The 23,211-nt window shown below is 35.4% G+C and overlaps 1 protein-coding gene, 1 long non-coding RNA gene and 1 other non-coding gene across 3 annotated transcripts; 1 reads left to right on the top strand and 2 right to left on the bottom strand.

Moving 5' to 3' along the window:
* Positions 1 to 1,860: 1,860 nt before the first annotated feature.
* Positions 1,861 to 1,967, bottom strand: LOC127116118 (small nucleolar RNA R71). The gene has a single exon (XR_007801099.1). It is a non-coding gene; the product is annotated as a small nucleolar RNA R71 (small nucleolar RNA).
* Positions 1,968 to 15,359: 13,392 nt separating this feature from the next.
* Positions 15,360 to 16,102, bottom strand: LOC127107261 (codeine O-demethylase). Its single transcript, XM_051044866.1, has 2 exons — positions 15,780 to 16,102; positions 15,360 to 15,706 (listed from the first exon to the last, which is right to left on the bottom strand). Exons 1-2 carry the CDS (start codon positions 16,071 to 16,073, stop codon positions 15,464 to 15,466), a joined length of 537 nt encoding a protein of 178 aa, XP_050900823.1. The 5' UTR covers positions 16,074 to 16,102; the 3' UTR covers positions 15,360 to 15,463.
* Positions 16,103 to 21,440: 5,338 nt separating this feature from the next.
* On the top strand, positions 21,441 to 23,010 carry LOC127115338 (uncharacterized). The gene is made up of 3 exons (XR_007800695.1): positions 21,441 to 21,739; positions 22,491 to 22,542; positions 22,666 to 23,010. It is a non-coding gene; the product is annotated as an uncharacterized LOC127115338 (long non-coding RNA).
* The last annotated feature ends 201 nt before the right edge of the window (positions 23,011 to 23,211 follow it).

Genomic DNA, 23,211 nt, shown 5'->3' with positions numbered 1-23,211 from the left:
AGGAAAAGTTTTCCCTCCCATTTTCAAGTTGAAGGGCATCCTTGTCATTTCCATCTTTTTACTTGCTTATAAATAGAAACTCGAAATCACTTTTACAATCATCCAAACTTAGAGCAGAGGCAAACTCAGGGCAACTTTGTTTCACTTAGGCATATATTCAGTATTATAAAGTGGTAACCGCTTCGCATTGGAGTGTTACCACAATTGTGTAATCAAGTCTGTGATAGAGTCTGTAATCGAGATTGGAGCACTTTGGAAGGAAGTTAATCCTGCCGCCATTTTCATTTCCGCTTTGCAATTTATTCAACCCTCCGATTGGAGCAGGTTTTTATTACTTATCTTTATCTTATTTATTTCCTCGCACTCGCTTTAAATTATTTATTTCCTCGCACTCGCTTTACTTTTGTTTATTTCCTCGCACTCGCTTTAAATTATTTATTTCCTCGCACTCGCACTACTTTTATTTACTTTCCGCACTCGCACTACTTTTATTTAAATTAATGCACTTTTACTTTAGCATGTCTAACTAAATCTATAAGGTTAGAATGTAAGAATCGTAATTGAACCGATAATCCGTACAATCGTTTGTAAAAACACTTAAGGGCTATTTTTAACTTTCAACTTAAGTTTTCCCGCACTTCAATTCCGTTGGGTAAGATCGAAAGTCGTCCAACGTCTATCTAAACTTAATTGTTTTTAACTATTTCAAAAACAGCGAAAGCGCTTTGTTTAGTTCATTAGGAGTTTTTAACTTAAGAAGAAAAGAGATTTTAAAACTATTTGCGGACGCGTTTATAAGTTTAGAGTCTGGTTCGTGAGAACCTCTTTTGGTTAAGAAATCCAGGTTATAATACTTTTCAACTTAGTCAAGATACTATATTTCTTAAAAATAGGGTTACTACTCTAACGCAATGCGCACCTTTTTATAAGTGACAATAAGAGGGTTTGATTAGGGAGTACAACTCGGTTATGAATACACGAAAGCGATAGTTCCTGTTAAATTAGTTCTTTTTAAAGTAGGAAACACTTCCCATAAGTAGGTCTATTAGCAAGTACTTGGATTATTAATTGATAACGTGAATTACATTCGACCCTGTATTTATTAATTAATCTTTATTCAACACTTTACTTTTCATTGCACACTCCAAAAACACTTATTTTGATTGCCTTTGATAAACACCATAACAATAGATAACGATAGATTGACACTTGGTCTCTGTGGATTCGACAATCTTTTATATTACTCTGACGCTTTCGTATACTTGCGAAACACCGCATCAAGTTTTTGGCACCGTTGCCGGGGACCAATTTCGTCAAATTTCATTTTCCTGTTGTTATATCGTTTAGACTTAGGCCATTTCCCGCCGGTCAATGCGAAGAACTCGCAGCACCGGAAGTTTAAGCTTAGTATACCCTCTGGCGGAACCTGAACGTTACGCTCGCGCACGTTTATTCTTTCATAGAATTAAGAGAGTTATGGCCGAAGATCAAAACCAAAGACCTCTTAAGGATTTCGCTCAACCATCTAATGAAGAACCTAGTTCTAGTATAGTAAACCCAACCATCCCAGCTAATAATTTTGAACTTAAACCATCCCTGTTGCAACTAGTGCAACAGAGACAATTCGCAGGTCTCGCTACTAAGAACCCAAACCAACATTTAAAAATATTTCTTCAATTAGCAGACACTTTTAAAACCAATGGAGCTTCTCCTGAGGCAATACGTTTAAGATTATTTCCTTTTTCCCTCAGAGATAAAGCCCTATCATGGTTAGATTCCCTTCCACCTAATTCCATTACGACTTGGGATAACCTTAGAAGAGTTTTTCTTGCTAGATATTTTCCCCCGAGTAAGACCGTCGTTCTTCGAAACCATATAACTAGATTTACCCAAAACCAAGGAGAATCGCTGTTCGAAGCTTGGGAGAGATATAAAGAGTTGTTACGAGCATGCCCACATCATGGTTTAGAAAATTGGTTAATCATTCAAACCTTCTATAATGGACTTCATTACAACACAAAAATGACCATCGACGCTACCGCAGGCGGCGCTCTGATGAACAAACCTTATCCTGAAGCTAGTGCCCTCATCGAAGATATGGCTCAAAACCATCAATCATGGGGAGTCGAACGAGCGACAGTTGAGAAGAAGGAAGCCCAAGGAGGAGTGCATGAACTAAGCTCTATAGACATGATGCAAGCTAAAATGGATGCATTAGCCCTCAAAGTCGAGCATATGTGCATAAACCCGAATACTATAGCCGCAGATTCGTCGGATTGTGAGATATGTGGAACCAAAGGACACCAATCGGCAGAATGCAGTCTATTAAACGAAACCCACTCTGAGCAAGTGAACTACACCCAAGGGAACCCATACTCGAATACCTATAACCCTAGATGGAGGAATCACCTGAACTTCTCCTATAAAAACAATAACCCTATCCAAAATAATGCACCTTCGAGACCTAGTTATCAAGCCCCTAGATCAAATCAACCTATGCAACCTGTGCCACCAAAGCCGAGCCTTGAGAAAATTATGGAAAATTTTATCACCGCTCAAACCCAACAAAACAAGGAGTTCATGAACAAAAACATTCATGTTAACGAATTGATTTCTCAGTTAGGAACCAAGGTTGACCAAATAGTTACTCATACCAAGATGCTTGAAACCCAGATCTCTCAGGTAGCTTTAAACCAAGCCCCTCAGACTACTCCTGGAGGACAATTCCCTGGACAACCTCAACAAAATCCGAGAGGACAAGCCAATGCCATTACCCTACAAAATGGGAACGCTTATGATGAGCCACCAAACCTTAGATTAAGTGAACCCGAAACTTCTAAGGAATGTACAAAACCCACAGACGAAGTAAAGGAACCAGAGGAATCTGAAAACTAGGAAGGTCGAGAAAAAGGAGAAGAACCTAAAGATAAAACTTATGTACCACCCCCGCCATATAAACCACCTGTACCATATCCGCAAAGACTCAAACAAACCCAGATCAATAAACAGTATCAAAAATTTATTAAAGTTATAGAAAAACTTCATGTAGAAATCCCTTTCACTGAAGCCATCACCCAAATACCTTCTTATGAAAAATTTCTCAAAGACATCCTTACCAATAAACGTAGACTTGACGATCCGAAGCCTTTGGAATGTAATGCTATTTCCGAGGACAAATTAGCTAAGATATATAAAGATTCTGGAAATTTCTCTATTCCTTGCCTTTTGGGTAATCATGTCATTGAAAAAGCTTTTCTAGACTTAGGAGCTAGTGTGAGCCTAATGCCTTTAGCAGTTTGTGAGAGGTTAAACTTAGGAGAATTACAATCCACTAAGATGTCACTTCAATTAGCCGATAGATCTGTTAAATATCCGATAGGCATTTTAGAAGATGTCCCTGTTAGGATAGGTCAGTTGTTTATCCCTACTGATTTTGTTGTCATGGACATCAAAGAGGACAATGATATACCAATCCTTCTAGGTAGACCATTCTTATCGACTGCAGGAGCCATATTAGATGTCAAGAAAGGAAAGTTGACATTTGAAGTAGGTGACGAGAAAATAGAATTTATACTTTTGAAATTTCTTATGGCACCTGTGATGGGAGACTCGTGTTATGCCTTAGATATCATTGATGAATGTGTTAGAGAATTAGAACAAAAAGAAATTATAAAAACAATTAAGTTACCATCAACTCTCATAAGGGAAGATGATGACTTTAAGAAACCCTACATCGATGATAACCTTTACGAATGTTTATCCCTTGCTCCAGATCCTACGCCATGCCCTAAGAAACCAACCTTAGAACTTAAGGAACTGCCTAAGAACCTGAGATATGAGTTCCTCGATGAAAAGATGAACCGTCCAGTTATAGTCAGTGCTACCTTGAGCCAAGAGGAAACGAACCAACTTTTAGACGTTTTACGAAGATATCCCTCAGCCTTAGGATATAATATCTCTGACCTGAAAGGTATAAGCCCATCCATATGCATGCATCGGATTTCGCTCGAAGAAGATTCAAACCCCTCCAGAGAACATCAGAGAAGAATAAACCCTATAATGAGTGATGTCGTTAAAAAGGAAGTTCTTAAGTTACTTGAGGCAGGTATTATCTATCAGATCTCGGATAGTAAGTGGGTGAGCCCTGTGCATGTAGTACCTAAAAAGGGAGGCATCACAGTCGTGCAAAACGATAAAGGTGAACATCTAGCAAAACGATTAGAAGGAGGATGGTGGATGTGTATAGATTATAGAAAATTAAATAAAGCAACTAGGAAGGATCATTTCCCTTTACCATTTATAGACCAGATGTTGGAGCGTCTAGTCAGACACTCTTACTTCTGCTATCTAGATGGATACTCTGGATTCTTCCAAATACCTATCCACCCCGAAGATCAAGAAAAAACTACCTTTACATGCCCTTATGGAACTTTTGCCTATAGACGAATGCCATTCGGCCTCTGTAATGCCCCAGCTACTTTCCAACGCTGCATGATGTCAATCTTTGTAGATTACCTAGATGGTATCATGGAAGTGTTTATGGATGATTTCTCGGTTTGCGGATTTGATTTCCACAATTGTCTTGCTAACCTTGAGAAAATCCTGGAGAGATGCGTGGAGGTGAACCTCGTGCTAAACTGGGAAAAATGTCATTTCATGGTGGCCGAAGGAATAGTTTTAGGACATATAGTTTCCGAAAAAGGTATAGAGGTAGATAAAGCTAAACTAGAAGTTATAGAAAACCTAAAACCACCAAAAACCATCAGAGAAGTCCGAAGCTTTCTTGGACACGCTGGATTCTACCGGCGTTTTATTAAGGACTTCTCCAAAATAACCAAACCTTTAACTGAACTTTTAATGAAAGATGCTGAATTCATTTTCGATGAAAAATGTAATTGTAACAGCCCAATTTTAGTAATTAGTTCGTATATTATTATTATTATATTATATTTAATTATTTGGAGTGTTAAGTAATTAATCGGTTGTTAGGTAGTATAATGATCGAGTATATTAATTAATTTGGTGTGTTAATTAATTATTTAGTTGATATAATTAAATAATTGAATTAACTAACTTGGTGTGCATAGTGAGTGGTTTAATTTATTTAAATTTAAATAAGAGATATTTAAATATTAGGTTTTATTGGGCCTAGTAATTAAATTAGATGAATATCATGATTTAAGCCCAAATAGAATACTAATGTAAATAGTAAGAGGTGAGGAGAGTGGGAATTAGAATTCATTTGAACATTGAAGGCAATAGAGAAAGAGGAGAGGAAAAGTAAAGAGAAGAGCTAGGGTTTCCATCAAATTGAAGAGGTAAGGGGAGAATCTTTATTATTATGGGTTAGTATGATTGGGTCAATGGGTAGATGTATGTTTAGGTTAAAATCCCTAATTTGCATGATTTTAGGATTGTTAGGTTTTGATGATTATGCTTGATTGTGGTGATTGATTGTGTTAAAACTGCAAATTAACATTATATATTTGGAGTATTGTGTGGGTTATAATTTTCTGAACGTTTGGCTTTTTTCGGAATTGAAATCGGAGGTCTGGAAGTCCTCCAACGATGAAAACCGCGGAAAATTCTGCATGCTGTCCGTCACACTCGCGGCCTGTTTTTATGTTTTATTGTCGAAATCGTTTTGGTCATAACTTTTGATCCGTAAGTCCAAATCGAGTGCGGTTCGAAGCGTTGGATAGCTGAAACAGAGGGATATAACTTTGTTTCAGGAATAAAATAATTTTGGAGATTATTTCATGGACGTTCTGGGGGTTGAAGAAGATGAAAATTATGTTGGAAAATTTAATAAACAACAACTTTTAGTAATGCCTTCGTGCACGGTTTTGATCATAACTTTTAACTCGTAAGTCCGATTTTGGTGGCGTTTGAAGCGTTAGAAAGCTAATGCTCATACCTAAAACATGGTATTGATTGTTAATATGTTTTAATAATAGTCACATGCCTACAGTATTGATAAATATATTAGGTTATACGTTTGATTGATGAATCGTTGCATTGTTGTAATATGATTGTGTGATAATTATGTTGTTATATCGATGATGTTAAGATGTTGATGAGTTATTGTTATTTGTTGATATTATTCATGTGGTAACATGAATTGGTTAATTTCATATGTGTTAGTATGTGTGCATTCATTCATAGCATGGTCGACTTCATTGTGGAAGTGGTGAAACTGTGGGTTCACATGAGCACTCATTGATCCTTAATTGGAAATAGGTGAGGTAGATGTAGCACTCATTGATCCTTAATTGGAAACAGGTGAGGTAGATGTAGCACTCATTGATCTTTAATTGGAAACAGGTGAGGTAGATGTAGCACTCATTGATCCTTAATTGGAAACAGGTGAGGTAGATGAGCACTCGTTGATCCTGAATTGGAAATAGGCGAGGTAGATGAGCACTCGTTGATCCTTAATGGAAATAGGCGAGGTAGTAGATGGTACCACATGCATAGAGTCACATGTCTTGCATTGAGTCACATTAGAGTCATGTTATAGTTGAATGTTTGCATGGTTGTGATTGTGATGTGTGTATGAGATATGGTAATTGAATTTGGTGATGTTTGGATACTTAACTTGGTGAAATATGTGATTATGTGATAATTGTGATTATGTGTATATTTGAGAATATTGCATTGAATTTTAGTATTAACTTCTTGAGTGTTAATGTATGTTTGAAACGTGTGAAATAAATGTTGGTTAACATTATTGACATGATTATCCAAGGTGTGATGAATTCCTTTAATTGTTGATTTAATCATTGTGCCTTATTATGCTATTTCATGATGATTTGAATTCTCACCCTTTCTGTTTGAATGTTACCTTTACATGGGTATCGTGCAGATGCTCCAGAGTAGTATCACTGAAGTAAGAGGACGGTAGCTCGCTCAAGATTAGCTGGAGAGTTTCCGTATTTTAGTTTGACGATTAGGTAATGAGTCAATGCTCTGGTCATGTAACACTGGGTAGATTGGTAGTATCGAACTCATATCTCATTGGAGATGCAGTATGTTATTACTTGAGTTATGTTATCTTGAGATGATTGTTGAGAGATGATCATGGTATGGGACATGGATCATTTTATGAAATGCATGGATATTCGTTATTTTCCGCTGCGAACGCATATTCTTGAATATTCATGATAATTGAAATGTGTTATGTTAAATGACCAGGTGTATTGTATATGAATGATGTTTGGTTTTTGAAAGCTTTTAGTTTTTGAAAACGTCGATGTGACGCCCTTTTGTTTATATGCATGCTTATTTACTCTGATTATATGCTAAGTAATTTGGGGTAGAAAAAGGGGTGTTACATTAATGACGCATTTAATCTTTTAAAGCAAGCGTTAGTATCGGCACCCATTAAGAAACCACCTGATTGGTCAGAACCTTTTGAGATAATGTGTGATGCTAGTGATTATGCAGTTGGAGTCGTTCTAGGACAAAGGAAAGATAAAAAATTACATGCCATTTATTATGCCAGTAGAACCCTAGATGCTGCCCAACTTAACTACGCAACAACTGAAAAAGAATTACTCGCTGTAGTTTTCGCTATAGACAAATTTAGATCTTATCTAGTACGAGCAAAAATTATAGTTTACACTGATCATGCTGCCATTCGTTACCTATTAAGTAAAAAAGATGCCAAGCCCAGGTTACTCCGATGGATTCTATTACTACAAGAGTTTGATTTAGATATAAGAGATAAAAAAGGCACTGAAATTATAGTAGCCGATCACCTTTCTAGGCTAGAACATCTAAAACTAGAACTAGTACCCATAAATGATGATTTCGCCTATGATAGACTGATAGCTAGAGTAGAAACCATTGAAGATAATAACCTAGATCCTGATGAGCACCCCCAAAATTCCTTAGCAATATGTAACGTACCCTGGTATGCAGACTTCGTTAATTACCTAGCTGCTGATATAGTACCCCCCTGATCTTGACTACCACCGCAAGAAGAAATTCTTCCACGATGTGAGAAACTTCTATTGGGACGAACCGCTCCTTTTCAAAAGGGGTAAAGATGGCATTTTTCGCTGTTGCGTTCTAGAAGAAGAGGTAAGTAGTATTATCGAGCATTATCATTCTGCACCTTATGGTGGATATGCAAGCACCTCTAAGACATACGCCAAGATTCTTCAAGTTGGCCTATTCTGGCCTACCATGTGGCGTGATGTCTATGCTTGCATTGTCAAATGTGATAGATGCCAACGCACTGGAAACATTTCAAGGTGTGATGAAATGCCTCTAAGAAACATTCAGGAAGTAGAACTCTTTGACGTATGGGGTATAGATTTCATGGGACCTTTCCCACCATCCTTAGGAAATAGGTATATCTTAGTAGCTGTAGACTACGTGTCTAAGTGGATTGAAGCTATAGCTGCACCCACAAACGACACTAGGGTAGTAATCAAACTATTTAAAAACTATATATTCGCTAGATTTGGAATACCACGTTTAGTCATAAGCGATGGAGGATCACACTTTATATCGAGAATATTTGACAAACTTTTAAGAAAATATGGAGTTAGGCATAGAGTAGCAACACCATACCATCCACAGACTAGTGGCCAAGTAGAAGTATCTAATAGGGAGATAAAACAAATCTTAGAGAAAACTGTTTCTATTTCTAGGAGAGACTGGTCTCAGAAGCTTCAAGAAGCATTATGGGCCTACAAAACCGCTTTCAAAACCCCTATAGGAACTACTCCTTACCAACTAGTTTATGGAAAATCATGTCACTTACCGTTCGAATTAGAGCATAAAGCCTATTGGGCCATTAAAACTTTGAATTTAGAATACCTAGCCGCTGGAGAAAAGCGTACCCTAGACATTCATAAACTAGAAGAACTTAGGCAATCTGCCTACGAGAATGCAAAAATATACAAAGAAAGAACAAAATCCTATCACGACAAAATAATAGTAAAGAAAAACTTCAATGTAGGCGATTATGTTCTCCTTTTCAACTCTAAGTTACGACTCTTCCCTGGAAAGCTACGTTCAAGATGGACTGGTCCTTTCGAAGTATCCAAGATTCTGAGATCCGGAGCCGTAGAAATCAAGAACGAAACCTGTAGTCCATTCATTGTAAATGGACAAAGACTGAAGCTCTACGAAGAAGGAGACATTCCAGCATACTACTCAAGCCACACCCTGATTGATCCACCAATTCCTACTACTACAGGTGTATAAATTCTAATCGTCAAGCTAATGACGTTAAACAAGCGCTGCGTGGGAGGCAACCCATGGTTTTTCTTTCATTTTACTTTTTCGCATTTATTTACTTTTATTTTTATTTTATTTTATCATATTTTGCATCGAGACTAAAAATTTGAATGGTTTTCATTTTCAGGATCACTTTCTTAACTTTTACAGGATGCAGGATTTCAATGATATGCATGTGGCCTATAGAGATAATGCTCAGAGAGAGCGCTACATCGCTCTGTATCAGTGCCCTATGGCACCCATGGCGAAGGCACCAGTGGTCAGCAATAGGTTGCCAGGTAACTCTTCCTTTATCTTATTTCGAAACATTGGGGACAATGTTCGATTTAAGTGTGGGAGGAGCCTTTATCGCTTTTCTTTTATTTTCAGTTAGTTTGCTCATTTTATTTGCTGTTTTTAGATAGTTTGTTTACCTTTATTGCTTTTATTTTACTTTATTTTATTTTGCTTTTAGTTTAAGTGTCTTAGATAATGCATGAGTCTGACGAGTCACCAAATATAGTGTATCTTTAGTACAATCCTACCTCCCCATACCTTTAGCCCCACCGAAGAAAAAAAATTGCAAAAGAAAATAGTGTTATTCCGAAAGTTTTCAGGTTTTAAAGACATGTTTTGAGTAAGGATGCGGTGACTTGGGAGAACTTTGCGAAACATCAGTATTATTTTAGCACCATAGACTTCGTAAATATAGGAACCACTCCCGAAACCCCATATACCATGGCCTTAATCATCATTTCCGTATAAGTCCTCAGTAGTTTATCTCAGCAGTCAGCTCCGGCCTACGCATCCTCTACGTAGGGGGCCGATGCAAATAAGTGAATGATCCAGCAAAACAAAAAAAATAAAAGAAAGCAAAAAGGCAACTCCGGTATAGGTGACCCTCACAAAGTCATTTAAACCAAAGAATTGTAAAAATTTGCTACAAAAAGAAAAAGAAAAAGAAAAAGAAAAACTTACCCACTGTTAGTTGGTTCAGAGGTATCTAGCACTGAACTCGGTAGGACGGATTACGATCCGATCCCCCACAACTACAGTTAGGTCAAATAAAAGGGTTTACACATATTTATGTGCCAGAAACCCCATGCTCAGATCATAATCACTAACATGCCACTCTACTATCAAGCATGTACGGATAACGGGCTTAATGTGATTGCGCCTGAATGAAAAGGACACAAAAAGAGATGAAGAGGCAGGCCTAGGTATTGTGGGATAATATGGGTTGGTTAATATAGGAATGAATTTTATGTCCGTATTTGCGGATTAGTGTCATCATGATACCCTTAGTTCACTCAGTTAGTACCTATCACTGCATCTTGACTTGAACTTAGAATTTTCACCTGAAGCACTCGTTTGCACCAGTTTTTCTTTTATGAGCTTTTTAATGTTTTGCTTGAGGACAAGCAAAGGTTTAAGTGTGGGAGAGTTTGATAACACTGAAAATTACCGTATTTTCGACTCCGATTTCACATGCATTCTAGTTGTTTTATTGTTATTTTGTTGTGTTATTGCTATGTTTTCCTTTGTCTTCAGGTTTTTACTTTAATCGGAGCCCCGATCGAGAAAAGGAGTGAAAAAGAGCTAAAAACCCTAAAATTCAGCATTTTGTACTTGTGGCCTACCCCATGGCTGACGCCATAGACCCTGCCATGACGTGTCCAAGCTCAACTTCCCTCAACTGCCACGTTCCCCACTACTTCCACTAAGGCGCCTCAGAATGGTCTTGTGGCGGGAGCCATGGCCTTGTGGCGGGCGCCACAAGAGGAAAAATTTTCCCTTCTATTTTCAAGTTGAAGGGCATCCTTGTCATTTCCATCTTTTTACTTGCTTATAAATAGAAACTCGAAATCACTTTTACAATCATCCAAACTTAGAGCAGAGGCAAACTCAGGGCAACTTTGTTTCACTTAGGCATATATTCAGTATTATAAAGTGGTAACCGCTTCGCATTGGAGTGTTACCACAATTGTGTAATCAAGTCTGTGATAGAGTCTATAATCGAGTTTGGAGCACTTTGGAAGGAAGTTAATCCTGCCGCCATTTTCATTTCCGCTTTGCAATTTATTCAACCCTCCGATTGGAGCAGGTTTTTATTACTTGTCTTTATCTTATTTATTTCCTCGCACTCGCTTTAAATTATTTATTTCCTCGCACTCGCTTTACTTTTGTTTATTTCCTCGCACTCGCTTTAAATTATTTATTTCCTCGCACTAAAACTACTTTTATTTACTTTCCGCACTCGCACTACTTTTATTTACTTCCCGCATTCGCACTACTTTTATTTACTTTCCGCACTCGCACTACTTTTATTTAAATTAATGCACTTTTACTTTACCATGTCTAACTAAATCTATAAGGTTAGAATGTAAGAATCGTAATTGAACCGATAATCCGTGCAATTGTTCGTAGAAACACTTAAGGGCTATTTTAACTTTCAACTTAAGTTTTCCCGCACTTCAATTCCGTTGGGTAAGATCGAAAGCCGTCCAACATCTATCTAAACTTAATTGTTTTTAACTATTTCAAAAACAGCGAAAGCGCTTTGTTTAGTTCATTAGGAATTTTTAACTTAAGAAGAAAAGAGATTTTAAAACTACTTTCGGACGCGTTTATAAGTTTAGAGTCTGGTTCGTGAGAACCTCTTTTGGTTAAGAAATCCAGGTTATAATACTTTTCAACTTAGTCAAGATACTATATTTCTTAAAAATAGGTTTACTACTCTAACGCAATGCGCGCCTTTTTATAAGTGACAATAAGAGGGTTTGATTAGGGAGTACAACTCGGTTCTGAATACGCGAAAGCGACAGTTCCTGTTAAATTAGTTCTTTTCAAAGTAGGAAACATTGCCCATAAGTAGGTCTATTAGCAAGTACTTGGATTATTAATTGATAACGTGAATTACATTCGACCCTGTATTTATTAATTAATCTTTATTCAACACTTTACTTTTCATTGCACACTCCAAAAACACTTATTTTGATTGCCTTTGATAAACACCATAACAATAGATAACGATAGATTGACACTTGGTCTCTATGGATTCGACAATCTTTTATATTACTCTGACGCGTTCGTATAATTGCGAAACACTGCATCAATCCCCGACGTGACAATGGAAGTTTTTGAATCGGAATATGCTGAAAAGTCGAAGTTGTTTACCCCAGTGCTGAGGAGGAACTCGTAGATTTCCTCAATAGATAAAAATTGAAAGCTCAAAGGTTATGTTGTACCCCAGGTCCAATACTATGTTTGACAAAAAGGCTACTGAAGGCCTTGAGAAAATGAAGCCCTAACCTTCTAAGGGGGAAAACGGCCCCAATCGAGGATAGTTATTCTTTCAACAAAAGAGGTGTCCCATATAGGACACAAAATGTAGCCACATGTTATAAAGAAGATCAAATTAAGACATACGTGCTTCCGTCGAAGGTGCCAGTTTTGGAGTGGGTACACCCTCACAACAGAAGAAACACTAACCAAAGTAATGGAGAGGTGTTGGCACTAAGCACGACTTGGACACACCTGATAATCCTCAGGCTACCTAGAAACATGATTGCAGTCAAAATTACGTGGGGAAGAACCCCATGACTTGAAAGCAATGGTGAAGTTATTAGCGTTAAAAGAAGGCGTCCCGAGAAATATCGGGTTCTAGTAGCAACAAAAAACAAGAACCAGACAACAAGATGGCCAAAAGGATAATTAAAGAAAGAATCCACCACCCCCCCCCCCCCCCGGTCACCTATCAAGCCTAAAATTGAGATGGCAAAAAGGCAAGTGGAGGAGAGGATAACATTGCCTTTAGCAACTAAAAAGGAAGATGATAAAGATAAAGATTAGGTAATGATAACATATAATTTCTCAGGGTCATGGGTGATTTTGATGTCCTGTGCAACATGGTGTTTGTGCTGCCCATCAAGTACAACGTGGTAGTCGAAGCAACTGACACAGAAAAGGAATATTCAATAGAAAATCTGGATGAACACAAGCCAATTTTCTATTATGTGATGAATGACAACTGTGTCGAATATCAGAATTCCGTCTTTGAGAAACCAGATATGGGGACAAAAAGTCATTTAAAACCTCTTTTTATTAAAGAAAAAGTTGACAATCATGGTGTCAACAAAGTCGCAGTCGATAGTGGCGCAACATCTAAGTTGATGCCACATTCCTTATTAAGGAGGATAAGGAAGTTCGACGCTGACTTAAGGCCAAGGAACACGGTGCTCTCAAATTATGAAGGCCTCATTATCTCTTTATTCATACTTAGAGATATTCCATAAATTATGTCAAGAGTGTCCCACACTTCCTTGGTGGACTCATAAGAACAAACATAGCAAAAATTCCTAGGGACTTAAAGCACTCATAAAAATATATTTATATTTAAAACCATGTTCCACCTTTCTCTAATCTTCTTTGGTCCAATGAAAGTCGGGTTTACTTACCACCTCATCATTAGAGAATGTAGGAATAAAAAAACTGATGATAAAAATATCCCACATTTCAAAATCATTATCTTTTACAAAAGTTTAAAATCTAGCTTTCAATGATTCAATCCTATCACCATAAAACGATGGAGGTGTATCTATGAAAAGAAATTTGATTAAAGCATAAGTGTTGCAGTCATCATTTTCCTCATAAGATTATTAGTCTTTAAAGACAAGTTAGGCTCTGATACCACTTGCTGGGCAAGTAGCTCTAAACATAAGACGAGGGTGGTGAATTGTGTGGGTTTGAAAAACCATTTCCATATAAAAATGATTTACAAACTAAAAGTTTAAAATTGTTTGTAAAACAAACAAGATAAAAGAGGTGAAAAATAGAAAAGAAATTTATGAAAATGTAACAGAAAAAATAAATGAAGTAAAGAGCTAAATGAAGAGAGAAAAGAATCAGAGAATTATAAAGGTTTGTTCTAATAACGTGATATACTCCTCTCCCCAATAATTCCTTGAGATCTTCTAGTATGGTGTGAGCTTTTGACACAATTTACCCACGAGCCTCCTTACAAAAGAATTAGAGTTTTACAATAGCTATCTTCCCAACCAGAACAAACTTTTAACTATGATGATCTTTTAACCAAGATATTTTACAACCAAAATAATCTCGGTCAAATGATGACCTTTTATCACCATGCTAAACTCACGAACCAAACTTGAGTTATAGTTACAAAGACCTTCCAACCAAATAGAGATTTTAATTGGTTCATTTCCACGACAAAACAAGAGCTTTTCAATTAGTCTAACTCACAACCAAAACAAATTTCTTATAATAAGATTTTATAATATTGCCCTTGCACCGTATCCATACACCTCATAGATAAAATATTTTACTCTCAAAATTCCTAAGGAAAATGTGTAGAGAGAGAGAGAGAGAGCCCTTTTTATTCATAGAAAAAAATGTGTCTTGAAAAGGAAAAGATCGACGAGCCTTTTTAATGTGAATAATTGATTAAACTAATCACATAATCGATTATCAAGTAATCAAATAGAAGTTTTATAAAAATATTTGTTACTTATTGACTATAAACCTTAATAATTGGCTTTCAAATGTACAAATTTGTCCTGATAGCAGTGTCTTTGGATTTAATCTTATTTTATTACTGCGACATTATCAGTACACATGTCGAGAAATCATCATATCTCATATTACATTATGGGTTAGATGGTCTCTTGATAATCTACATTGCTCGCATAGTTTTTGATGAAGAGGTTTTTATTTTCTACTAATATTTATTTGTTTTTTGAATTTGGTCATTGTTACTTTTTGTCTTTATTTTGTTCTTTACAAGAATGCTTGAATAATCAAATATGTCTACTTCTAAATACTTGGGATTAGTTTGATCAATGTGTATGTATTTTTCTTATAATCAAAGTTTCTTTGTTAAAAGTACGAAAAAAATGACTAAAAATCGAATATACAAGAAAGAGACATTCATCAAATTTAATATCGAATTACCAAGATTAAATTTCATGTTATCATGTCAGTTATTCGTACATCATTAAATATGTTACTATATAATCAAATATTTAAATTTTACTTTAGCAATTTAAAACATTATTAAATAATTAAATAAGTTATATAAGAAAAAACAATCGTTCATCGCTTATGTCATAATCTATCTATTCATTCCTTATGATAATTTATTTTATTATCAAGACACATATTAACATATATAAATATGATAGTATACCAATTTCAATCACTTGATTTAGAGATGTTATGTCCTCATAGCATCTAGGTAAGACTTGCCATCAAGTTTACGAAGAAAAACATTCCTCACGTATTCTTCAAATCCAATTGTTTTGAATTGTGCTGGTGTTTCTTCGGTGATGAAGCTTGGTGCAGGACCCACCTTTCCGTTGTGTCTTATTGTACAGAATGTTGCAATTGATAGTCTTTCTTTTGCAGAGTTCACAATTGCTCGATGTTCAATACTTCTATATATTCCATTAGTTACAATCTGCCAACAAAAACATATAATTAAAATAAAAAATAAACAACCTTAGAGTTAGAATATAAAGGAACAGTTTTACCTCAAGAATGTCTCCAATATTGACAATGAAGGCATTAGGCAAGGGTTTAACTGGGACCCACATGCCATCTTTTCTTACTTGGAGACCTTGGACATCATTGAGTTGTAAGAGGATTGTGAGTCCTGATGCATCTGAATGTGGTGTTAGCCCAATAACCTTTTCTGGTTGAGGACATGGAGGATAATAATTTATTCTTATCGATTGTCTTCCATCTTCAAATATAATCATTTCTTTTTCATCCATTTTCAAAGCTTTTCCCATATATTCAACAATTGTCATAGACAGCCTTTTCATTTCAATGGAGTAAAGTTCAAAAGTATCTCTACATGACATATAACATAGATTAAGTAACCAAGTTCTTTCTACTATATCAATATGTAACCACGTAAATATTTTCTACTATAGCAATATGTAAAAACTGGTAAGTCTCCCATTGGATGAGATATAACTTAAAGTAGAAGATACTATGCATCTCTCTCTCATATATATATATATATTATATATATATATATATATATATATATATATATATATATATAATATATATATATATATATATATTATATATATTATATATATTATATTATATATATATATATATATATATATATATATATATATACCCATTGTCTTTTAGTATCGTTTCTCTTTAATCTTATATGGTGGTTGTTATTCTGGTATGATAAGGCAATTAACCTTGGTGCAAAATTTGAGGTAACAAGATTCGACGAGACAAGTAATTTTAGATTATGGCAAAGGAGAGTTAAGGATATGTTGGCCCAACAAAGTTTACAAAAGGCGCACTGTAAGACGAAAACGATCGACATGGAAGATATTGATTAAGCATAGATGAAGAAGAATGCCACAAGATTAATTCACCTATGTGTTTCACACAGGTGATTTATCATATCTTGAACTTAACGACGTCGAAAAGAAAATTGGAGAGTCAATATATGTCAAAGATGTTGATGAACAAGTTGTTCTCGAAGCATCAAATATACAATCTAAAGATGCACTAAGGATTCAATTTACAATAACATGTCAATGTTTTCAACAACATATCACTAATTTGATAAGGCTTATGGTGAAGATTGATGTCGAAGATAAGGTGATTATCTTCTCGTGCTCGTTACCAAGCACTTATAACGACTTAGTGACTAGTTCTTTTACTTATAGGAAAGATACTACCAGTCTTGATGTAACTACTGCTACAGTTTTATCATATTCATAAAGCAAATGAAGTGTAGAGGAAGGAACTAAAGGTGACAGACTGTATATGAATGAGGGTCAATATCGTGGGCAGAATAAGGGAAAAAGAGGTTCAGAAAAAAATTGTATAAATACAATAATCATAAAACAACTAGGTGTTTAGTTGTAAATAGGTTAGGCATTGGAAGCAGGATTATCCAATCAGAAAGCATGACTCATCTAGTTCTGAAAAATGTGGTTCAAACTGATGATTGTGGTAGTGATGCAAATATTTTATGTATTTCATTCAATAAATGCACAAATGAATGGGTTATTAACTCTAGATGTTCTTACCTCTTGAATCCACACCGATAACGGTTCACTACATTTTGCTTAGGTAATTTTGGATTTGTTTATCTGACCGATGATAAAGCATGTACTATCACTGAAATGTGACAAATTAAATTTGCCATGGAAGATGATGGCATACGAACATTGAGCTATGTCATATATATTCTAGAATCGGGGAAGAACTTAATTTTCCTAAGTACTCTACAGAAAATAGTTTTTCCTATATGTCTAATGGGGATAGAGACATTATGGAGGTTAAAAAAGGTGGCTTGACTGTGATTGGAGAAAAGATGATTGCAGGTTACATCTACAAACTATTGGGGAACATTGTTATACTTGATAAATAATTAGTTTAGTCTAATAATGATGGAACCAAACTCAAGCATATGCATATAGGTCATCTCAGTGAGCATGAGATGAATCAACTTCATAAGATAAATATATTGAAGGGTGTTTGTAGTTGCAAGATTGATTTGTGCATGTATATTTTACTTGGTAATAGTTAGCCTGACAAGATTTATAAATCCTGCTCCTACGTATCTTCGGGTGCAATAGAGAACTCAAGGCTTACGTAGTTCTGTAGAAAATGTTTGTTTGTTGGTCGATTTTAGCGAAAGCTATATTGTATTAATCGATGAAGAATATTGTTTTACCCAAAACAGATGAGGAGCGGACGTATACCACACATCGAATGGATTTACAAATCAACATTCAAAAAAATGTCACTTATCTCAACTCAACAATTATGGATGAAACATTTCTTTACATCACCTTAAGACAAGATCTCTTTCGTTTATAAAAAGGTTTTCCTGATCAACCGCATGATGGAGAAAAAAGAGTTTGATTGGTTGAATATATTTTGGGCTTGAAAGACGATTATTTATGACTTACAAGCTCTTATAACTTGGGTCTAATACTCGAGACTACGTTTGGACCTTTCACCCAGGTAATCTTTTTCTTTCAATTTTATTGAAAAAAGAGTTTAAATATTTACAAGTTTTTTAGAGGAAAGACGAATACTTAAGGCTTACAAGCTCTCACAACTTGAGCTTAATATTCAGGATTACGACTGGATATTCCATCCAGGGTAATCTTTTTCTTCATATTTTATTGAGAAAAAGATTTGAATATTAAAGTGTTTTAGAGGAGAAGACGAATACATATGGCTTGCAAGCTCTTACAACTTGGGCCTAATATTCGGGATTACGATTGGATATTCCATCCAGGATAATCTTTTTCTTCAGATTTTATTGAGAAAAAAGATTTGAATATTGGAGCGTTTTGAAGAGAAGAAGAATACATAGGGCTTGCAAGCTCTTACAACTTGGGCCTAATATTCGGGATTACGATTGGATATTCCATCCAGGATAATCTTTTTCTTTAGATTTTATTGAGAAAAAAGATTTGAATATTGGAGCGTTTTGAAGAGAAGAAGAATACATAGGGCTTGCAAGCTCTTACAACTTGGGCCTAATATTCATATTTTATTGAGAAGGACCAAGAGAAGGAGTGAGTCTAAAAACCTCCCATTCCACACCTTCATAGATTTCAGATTCTATATGAACGTCTTCTATGCCAATATGAAGGTGTCCTTTGAAACTGTCCAAGTTGTGCTTAGTCGAAACCACCCGATTAGGCTTTTTCTGAGATTCTTGTCGAAGGATTTTTATAAAGTCCCCACAGACGAACAAGTCTGGAAATGGAGGGCTAAAAGCCACACCAAATTCAGCACTTGGCAGTCGAGGGAATTTATGAGGATACATATTAAAAGAAGTTTGATATTGTTGCTCAGGTTTGACGTACAAAGTTAATTTTAAAAATTCCATTTTTTGGTAAATTTCTCCTTCAGAGTAATTACTGCTTTACGGACGGTTCAACTAAGATCATCAGGTCTATATGCAGTTTCAAAGTACTTTTGGAATGTTTGGATTTCTTTAATGTGAGTCGAAATACCTTTTTTAACCTTATCCTGCATAAAATTAAAAGCTTTGGTGAGATGATGATGAAATGCAGGAACATTAAAAAAAATTGTTTCATAGTAATCACGCCACCAAAGGTCGAATTCATGAGTGCAAAGAAAGTAAGATTTGAAGGAAACTGGACTAAGTTTCGTTTGGCCAACATATTTAACTATTTTCCTGCTGTTGGTAGCCTCAGTGTGGATTGCATTGTAAAGAAGGAGAGAATTCTTTCTTGTATAAAGGGATTTTGGAAAGATCTGAATGAGGCCAAATTACCGTGCACCAAGATTTGGTTGATACGCTATAAGGGTAACTTGACTTTTCGATTGATTGAGCCTTAGAGAGAATACCCTGGGAGTGAGGAATGCTTCCCAAATAGCGACCAATTCAGCTTCTTTATCTTTCGTCGGAGAGGGAAATTTCCTCGTAAACCATTATGGACCACATGTTCTTGAGGCAAAGGGGGCCATGGCTGGAGTAAAGTTATAGTGCTTAGTAAACATCATCACGTAATTGGTGAAGCTTTGTTAAAGGTTTTGACCTTCATCACTTGGAGTTAACATTTCTGAGTGTGTTCCTTCGACTCTTTTATTCTTCATTATTGTAGCATCTGTGTCGATGGGGTTGTGAGTTGGAAAATATGCTTCAAAACTATCATTCAACCATAACTGTAGTATTCAGAAGGGGACAAAGAGTAGTAAGTTTCCTTTTGTTTGAATGTTTTTAAGGGCAGTGACACCTTCGCCCAAGAATTCATAGAGATTGGCTAAGATCATTTTGTTGAGGCATACGTTGCGTCCAACATGAAGTTGGTTTGCCAATGTGAGGAATTTCTTTGCTACTTTGAGAGACTTCGAACAAAAAAAACAGCGAGACAACCACAAAGCAAGAAAATGAATGTGCTATGTGTCAGAGACTTCATCAATATCTTTATCATGGTAATAAGAGATGTGTGTGGTGAAGGTGACCCTAGAAGTGTCGAAGCCTATAGTGTCTTTGGATAGGAAATCTGGATCATAGGTTTCATCCGTAGGCTTAAGCCCTGTGATGGTAGCTATGTCGAAGAGTGTAGGCGTCATCATTTCACAGGGGAGGTGAAAAGTATGGTGGGTACAATCCCAAAAGTATAAAGAAGAAACTAGCATGGTCTGGCAATAACCAGGTCCTACTTTCGACAATTGTATTAAGTCGAAAATACTCGTTTCTTTCCAGACATGGGATTTCTTTTTCTCTATTTTTTCCAACCAACCCAAATAATCAGAAGGGTCTCGAAATAAAGGACATGATCTAACGACCCTGAAACCATTGTTCATATATGTTAAGTCAATGAGTTCATCGGTCGAAAGGATACCCTGATTATCTGGGTTAGGGTTTTTCTTAGTATGGGTTTCCTCGCTAACCTTAAGTTTTTTGACGCAACCTATGGGTTTATACCTATGGTAAGTTGGAAAAAATTCTTTGAGCCTATCAGGATCGACATTTGGATTGTATAAGGGTCCTAGCATTGCATGAGTTTTCCCAGAAATAGAAATAAAAATTAATACATGTGATTGAAAAATCCTCCTTTGTTCTTTAGTAAAAGGTTCTGGAACATATTGTTGGTTACCCACGGTATTTGGGCCCAAAATCCTATCAGCAAGAGGAAGACCTTGAGATTTTCTGGAATCTTTGGTGTTTTTGTTGGATTCCTTGGTGGTTTTTGTAGATGATGCCATTGTTGAAAGGAAGAAATGAACTAGTTTTTTTGGGTTTGAGGAAGATAAATTCACTACAAAAAACGTGTAAATTGTAGCGGTTTAGTTATGACGTTTATTACAAACCGCCACAATTTACGGTTGATTATGACGGTTTGTTTAACCGACCTAATGTACATTCAAACCGCAGTTTTTTTCTTAATTGTTTTTAGTATCCACATTTTACTATTCATGTTTCCTTATTTATAGTAAATAAAATGGAACATTTTCTCTCTCTTCTCTATATAGTAAAAAAATTGCGTGTTTTTTTTCTCTTCCTAAATATTCACATTTTCTTAATTAATTATATAATAAGAATCTTAATTTTATTCTTTATAAATTAAATAGAAACAAATAAAAACTAAAGTTTGCTTCATATCTTCCGTCGCCAAAAACTGAATCCTCTTCTTCCTTTTCAACGTTTAACTTTCTTCACTCCCTTTTGATTTCAATTTTAGCTTTCCATTTTCCTTTTAAAATCATTCAAAGTTCAAACCCTAATAATGATTTGATTTTTGAATCATAACTATTCGACATCAATTCAATATCTAACCATAATCAACCCTAGCACTTAAACCCTCACTTTCATTTTTTTTGTCGCAAATCCCTAATCGTGAATCTGAAATTGGTTGTTCTATTGATCTGTTCCGCTACTACGCAATTTATAATTTTGCAATCGCTCATTCTGCTGCTTGGAAATCTGCAGTTTTGTAGTCGACATTTCAGGGTAAAGTAACACTTTCTCTTTTCTATGCTAATATGGAAATTTCAGGACAAACATGTAAGGATTTAGAAGAGTTAGGTTTTCAAATATCTTGCTTTTTGTAGATCAATTTTCAAAAAATATTGTCGCGGTGACACCGTTTGATTTTGTTGCAGTAACTGTGATCATGTTGATATTATTTAGAAGTAGGTTATTCCAATTCTAACGTTATTCGTGTTCCTCAACGAGTTGCGAAGACTGAATTTTGTTCATGAAAATATAGAATATAGAGCTACGTAGCTTCAAACCCAAGTGTTAATGATGGTACATGGTGTAATGGTAGGAAGAAAGGGTTAATAAAGTTATAATTTAATAAAGTCTTTCATTATGTAGAAGAAATTTATGGCTTTGTTGATGATGCATTTCTGTTATTTTCCCTTGAAAACATTTGAAGCCATCACTATAAAAGAAATGTATGGCTTTGTTATGCTTTTTGTGATCTGTGATTTTCTGTTTTGTTGATTGTCATTTTCATTCCAGTCGGGAGAAAGGAAAGAAGTAAGGGTTATGATTGTTAAAAAGTTTGTAGGTATGAGATTAATTTTAAGAGTTGTAAAGTCAACAATATAATTGAAGAATAGAATAAGACAATTTATTTATTTTTCTCCCTATTCCTGCCATTGTTGCTCTGTACTAGTGTGGTAAAAATAGTACAAAGTAAAATCATGATTAAACCTCTTTGAAGTATAACCTTTCAATGTTTCTAAATTCTCAGGGTTGTACAGAGACTTGATCTTTCTAAGTCAAAAGCTTCAGTTCTATCATCTGTAAGTTTTATTATGCTAATGTTATAGGTTTTGCTCTAGCTTTTACAATTTGATTTTGCTTCAGTATCTGCATTATTTTAGGGTATTATGACTATTGGAAATTATATATTTTTTTCTCGCCAGTCGATTAGGAGATAGTATGCTGGTGCAATTTTCTTGTGGGTGTTTCAATGTTTTCATTCGGTCTAAAAGAAGAGGTGCATATCAGCTACTTTGAATTTTTCAGCTGCCTTCATTTCATAGATTCTTTTAAAGATATAGATGCTTCTTCAGCAAAGAGATGTACGAGGAAAATGACAGACATTGTTGAAGCCAAGTTTAAAGAAGTGATGACTTCATTCGAGGCCATAAAATAGTAAAGAAATAACCAAAATTTGTAATTGTCAAACTCTTCCTATTCATCCCAGGATCGGAAAGGATGTGAGGTATTCCAAGTAATTAATAAAGTTCATTTAATTTTCATCCAGCTAAATTATGAGTATGCTACAAATAAATTTTATGCAATCGTTAGAGATTATGGTGTTTTTTGTGTTTCATAAATTACTCTTTGTAAGATATGCATTTAGTTAATTAGAATTCCAACCAATATGTAATGCCTTTGTATTATCTCCTTAGTAGATTCTCACACACTACACACAATTGGAGCTCTTCACTCTATAAGAAAGTTAT

Source organism: Lathyrus oleraceus, chromosome 1, assembly GCF_024323335.1.
Source record: "Lathyrus oleraceus cultivar Zhongwan6 chromosome 1, CAAS_Psat_ZW6_1.0, whole genome shotgun sequence".
NCBI lineage: Eukaryota > Viridiplantae > Streptophyta > Magnoliopsida > Fabales > Fabaceae > Lathyrus > Lathyrus oleraceus.
Note: the sequence above shows the minus strand (reverse complement) of the source record. Positions and strands in the feature narration are given on the sequence as shown.